Below are 5,375 nucleotides of genomic sequence, written 5' to 3' on the forward strand. Positions count from 1 at the left end.
GGAATGTAATTTTACATTTATATAATGTTTTTTATCAACTTTGTTCATTATGATTCAAAAATAGAATAAAGGAAAGCTATTTGAAAATATTTGTTACTACTGAACAATGTAATTAAACACACAAGTGAATTTTTTTTAGTTTTGTAATGACAAATAACTTTTTAAATTTAATCAAAGTAAAAAGTGGCAGTGATTTTTCTACAAAAGCATGAAAAAAACTTTAAACATTTTATTAATAAACTTTAAAATGCCAAAAGTTAATTAGTTAAAAATAAAGTAGTCAGATAGTTTTGCCTTTGCTTCCACCGGCTTAGTCTTGTTTTAAATTTTATGTTACTTAATCCGCTTTCAAACGATTTTTTTTTCACTGTATGTTAAGTTTTTCGCATTCTCACACGATCGGTTTCAACCATTTGTAAATAAATGTTYCTTATTTTTAAAGCCGAGTTTCGATTATTAAACAATGGTGTTGTTTATTTTTAAATTATAATTTTATACACAACTCAACAAGTCTGATATAGTAAAACTTTGGAAATATACACTGATTCAAAGAAATTTAAGTCAATAATTTGCAGAAAATAAATTAACAAATATTTATTCTTATTAAAAGTTATCTTTTACGTTTTTTCAATATCTGCCTCAATGACAATCACAATTCGTGATTAAACGAAGGCAGACAATGAAAAGACAACAGAAGATAATTTTTATTAAGAGTTAAACTTTACGTTTAATAAACTGTTTTAATTAATTTTTTACTTTACCATCTCGCTTTTATTAAACAATTTTGATACTCATTAGTCATATCAATGATGAACTCTTCTACACTGACGAAATGTTTATTTTTAATGACCCGTAATTAGTGCAACTGGTTTACCAAATATGACTAGAATTTTTAGAATGATTTGGAAATTAAAAAATAAAAACCATAAAATCTGATAAACTTTAAAACTCTGAAGATCGGAAACGAAGCTTTCTTGACCCTTATTTATATTAACTTTTTGTCATAAAATCAGCTCAAGAATACGACTTTGAAATTTTTGTACTCAATTGGGAAACATCCTGTATACTGTGTTCCATTAAAAAAAACTATGGCAAATTTTAAGTTTTTTTCACTTTTCAAAAGGTTTTGGAAGAAATGCCCTGGAAAATAAAATGCACTTATGAAGAAGCTTATGCAAAAATTAAAAAGCTCATTATCATTTAAAGAAACTGTAACCTAATAAAATCCAATCTGCGATTAAGATTGTGATTATGATCAGAAAAAAAATTAAAGAAATTGTTCGATATGTTTTGCGACAGCATTAATAAAATTTGTCTTTTCCATTTATGTCCCCAAATCTATTTATATTTGGAGACAGTTGTCCAGTGGATTAAGATCCGGTGATCCGGGTGATCAAGCCGCTGGTCCAATTCTGTTGGCGTAGGATAACTGTCGCCATATTCATAATAATTGGTTTGGGTAGAAGAAAAAGGAGATGGTTGTGTTCTACATTTCGAGCAATAGTTTTGGTTGATGAGGAATATCACAGATTGATTGTGTGACTTTATACTGTTTTAATTGTGTGCTAGTAAATTGAAGGCAGGAAAACCTACTTGTTTAAAACTGAGTAAACAATCCAACAAGGTGATTTTTCAAACTTAAACTTGAATGAAGCCATTTTCGAATATAGCTTATAATGCAAACTTATAGTGTTTTCAGATTCTCTATCGTTTTATAAAGTTCGCTCTGGAAACTGGATCAGCCTATATATGAATTAACCGGTTAATGATCTTTTAGCCAATTGTTCAGTTGTCCTGTATGATTTTGATGAAATCTGGCATCAGTCAATTCATCTTACCTTGATCAGTAATGATTTTTCCACGTTGGTCAGGATGATGCGGGCTTCAGCAGAAGCAGTTTTCACACTAGAAGTGAACAGGGCTCTGACGTACTTTTCCGGAGAATATTCGCCCTCCAAATCCAAAGACACCTTCTTCTTGTTCTGCTTGTCGATGGTTTCAAAGACCAGATCGGCGTGAGCTGGTTTGATGCTGTGCCTTAAACGGTATTCGGACACGTCGTCATTTTCAATGGTCACCGCCACTTTGGCGTCGCCAGCCAATGGGAATGGAAGAACTGGGATTTGTTGTCCACCTACATTGGGGCCGTTGATTTCTGCACAGAACGTCAGTCCAATGAATGAACTGAGTTGGTCCAAGCAGATCGAGAAGTCCTTGACTTGAGTGAATTTGAGTGGGAGGTTTACTGCTTTGCCTGCTTGTTCTCTGGAGGCAAACACGATTTCATGATTGACTGAGATCAGTTTTTGTTCTTGGACGGGCAGGCCTAATTTCAGATCGAAGCCTGTGGCTTTGTCCCATGTGGCTTTCAAGTCTCCACCAGTGGACGAGTAGAGGGTAGAAACCACCTTCAGACCGTTTTCTACGACAAGGGCGTCCAGGGTGATGGTTCCGGCTACTTCCACATTAGCACTAGGAATCAGTTTGATTCTCAGTTCCCCTTTCTCTGGATTGTTGGTCAGTTTGCGAACATCCACGTTTCCTTCAGCTTTAACTTGAACGGTGGCGGAACCATCGATGGCCAAACGTAAGGGAAAACCAAGCGATGTTGGGTAATCTAGCTCAGCATTTAGGAAGTTCAAGTTGCGACGGAAAGTTTCCTGCGAGCGAAAATCCATCTGTAGTAGTACAGAGATGGGCGTCATTCAATAAGTACTCACCTCGAAGCGTTGAAGCCTATCCAATCCCTTGGCGAGTTGGGCAATGATACTGTCGATGATTGCTTCAGGCTTCACCTTGGCTTCTTGGTTCACATTGAGGAAGAATATTTCAGAGCCAAAGGCCTTGAGGCTCACGTCCAAATCGAGGTCCTTGTTCAGTTCACTGGTCTTGATTTGTACCTGTTTAGCAATGTTTTCGATTTCGGCTTTGCTGACGTCGCGTCTGCTTCTCTGCAAAGTGGCTTTCAGCTTCCCTTCGACATAATCTGCCAGCTTGTGGTAGCTGGTTTTGCCCTCCTTTAAGAGATCCGGCAAAACCGTCTTTCTCAACACCCCTTTGGGGCCCAAGTAGTGCTCAACCAGACGGTCGAGGTTTTCTTGGCGTGTTTCGATTTCCAAGAAGTTCAAGCTGTGCCCGAATACTTCAGCCGTGAGGTTCAGGTTGGTCGATCTGGGCAACCAGGAGTTTTGGGAGTAAATTACATTAGCCTCGGAGGAAGCAGCTAGGCCCAAAGTGTCCACGGCGTAGGAGAACTCTCCGTTGAAGGAGTATTTGCGGGGATCAATGGGGAAGTTTTTAGTCGGTCGGAATCCCAGGAATTTCTTGGCCAAGTCTTTATCGGGATTCGCTGAAGCTCTAAGGGCGTGAATGTAGGAGGTGATGAATCCGCCCACTTGGATGCTGGGCTCTTTGTTCAAAACGTTCTGCACGGCAGTTCCTGGAAATTGGTTTATTAGGATTTTTTCCTTGTGATTGCTGCCAGTTCCTACCGATTTTGGCAGTGGGGCATTGAGCCACCACTAGGAAAGCTCGGATCCTCACTTCAGAGTCCTGTTGGATGTCTTGGAGGATCTGTAGGGCGCTGTTTCTCAACTTGTCCTTGCATGCGTCGGCCAAGTAGGTGTCTAATGCAGCCACTCTCAATCTGGAATGAGATGGACGAATTTGTATATTTGGTTTCTGAGCATTTTAAATTTCATTTGCAAGCTAATGGAGACAAATCAGCTTTGGAAAACAAATTATCGTTTTACCCTACTTTGCGACTTATTAACTTTTTTGTTTAGAATACTCCCAACATTCAATTAATTGAAGTTGGTTAAGCACAATTATTTACCTGCTGGGGAGATTTTTGTTTTGGGCAAGAGCTGTGACTTTAGGAACAACGATGTCGCTCAAATCGCGCAAATTGGCTAGAGCTTTCAGAGCATAAACAGCATCATTTTCCTGTTCTCTATTGGTGAATTTGCCGCCAACTTTGGCCAACAGTTTGTTCGTTAGAGCTTTGATCTCAGCATTGTTGTCGCAGTTGTGCTGGGCGCAGAAGCGACCGGCCAAGTTTCCAATTCCCAAGTACGCTTCTCTGGGCAGTTTTGGTGTGTCCAAAAGATGCTAAAACCCATTTATTAATGTCAGGCAGATGTAAAATTGATGAGGAAAGTATGGGGAAGCTGTGGGCTTACCGTAACAGCTTTCACAGATCCTTCAGTTGCGTGGCGCACAACGTTTAAGCTGAGCAGGGCCAATTTGCTGTCCAGTTCGTCCAGTTGCTTGCTGTTGAGCAGCTGCAGAATTGCCTCAATAGTTTCACCATTTCCTGCTCTAAGTAAAGCGTCCAAGTACAAGCGTTTGGCTGCATTTTTGTCACCAACACCTGCAAAAGAGCGTCGGTTAGTCCATTTCATTAACCGTCTGTTTGAGAACTTGTTTCCAGTAATTATTTGCATTCAATCGAGCCTTAGACTCTGGAGGAATTGAACGATCGAAAAGATCACAATTGTAATATTTTGCATCACTTTTGTAATTATAATTTTTTCTGTGTTTTTTCGTTTGGGTCATCGAAACAATTTCTTTGCGCTTACCGACTCCGCTTCTGACTTGATTGTAAACAGCTAACAAGTCACTTGCACTGCTGACTTTAACGATTTTCAATAAGTTGATGAATTCCTTGGCCGTTTCTTCGCCTACCACAACATCAATGGTCTTGGCAACATCCTTCACTGCTTCCAAGATGGTTTGAACGTTGCTGGTCGGCGCGGTAACCGGATGGGGATTTTCAAAGATGATGGACCTGGAAAGGTTGCAAATGCAGAACTGTTTCTCCATATTCCAATGTTTACAAACCTCGGTTTGGATGCAGGAGATTGAGCAGGCGTTTTGCTAGTGCCACTGTATTGCAGTTTGCTGACGATTTGTGCTTTGGCGCCGTTCTTTCCAACGGAGAATGGAACGAACAAGTAGTCTTCAGTAACAGTGGCTTGGTCCAAGATGCCATTCTTCACCTTCAGATTGGCGCTGTAGTCGCCGTTTAGAATGGGGCTGGATTTGATTTCACTGTTCAGGTTGAGGGCGGTGGATAGGAAGTCTTGTTGAATGTGTTCTCTAAAAAATGGTGAACACCCGTTTGTTGTTATGTTTGCGTTTTTTCTTCCAACTTTTATGCTTAGTTGACTGTTCTTCTTCGGGGTTCAATCAACTGTTCATTGAGACTATCAAGGATTGGAGGATTAGAACCAGGGTTTTTAAAGCCAGAAATTTACGGTTATCGACACATTTCAGGTCAACACTCTGAGGGTTGGGAAACATCAGGATCGAGTCCGATTTGAGACCAAATTTTCACAGGTTCATTCAGAGTGGAATGTATTTTCTGGATTGTC

The 5,375-nt window shown here is 39.6% G+C and overlaps 1 protein-coding gene across 1 annotated transcript in view; it reads right to left on the bottom strand.

Annotated features, from left to right (window-relative positions):
* LOC109546781 (apolipophorins) overlaps nt 1–5,375 on the bottom strand; it is a gene marked incomplete in the record, with an annotated part of 23,505 nt that overhangs the window by 13,569 nt on the left and 4,561 nt on the right. Inside the window, 7 exon segments of the mRNA XM_048665797.1 lie at nt 1,839–2,660; nt 2,721–3,439; nt 3,492–3,646; nt 3,836–4,110; nt 4,182–4,372; nt 4,581–4,789; nt 4,843–5,100. Coding sequence (XP_048521754.1) covers nt 1,839–2,660; nt 2,721–3,439; nt 3,492–3,646; nt 3,836–4,110; nt 4,182–4,372; nt 4,581–4,789; nt 4,843–5,100 — 2,629 coding nt within the window.

The sequence above is a fragment of the Dendroctonus ponderosae genome, unplaced genomic scaffold (assembly GCF_020466585.1).
Source record: "Dendroctonus ponderosae isolate FM_Combo_2020 unplaced genomic scaffold, Dpon_F_20191213v2 Dpon_F_20191213_4, whole genome shotgun sequence".
Taxonomy (NCBI): Eukaryota; Metazoa; Arthropoda; class Insecta; order Coleoptera; family Curculionidae; genus Dendroctonus; species Dendroctonus ponderosae.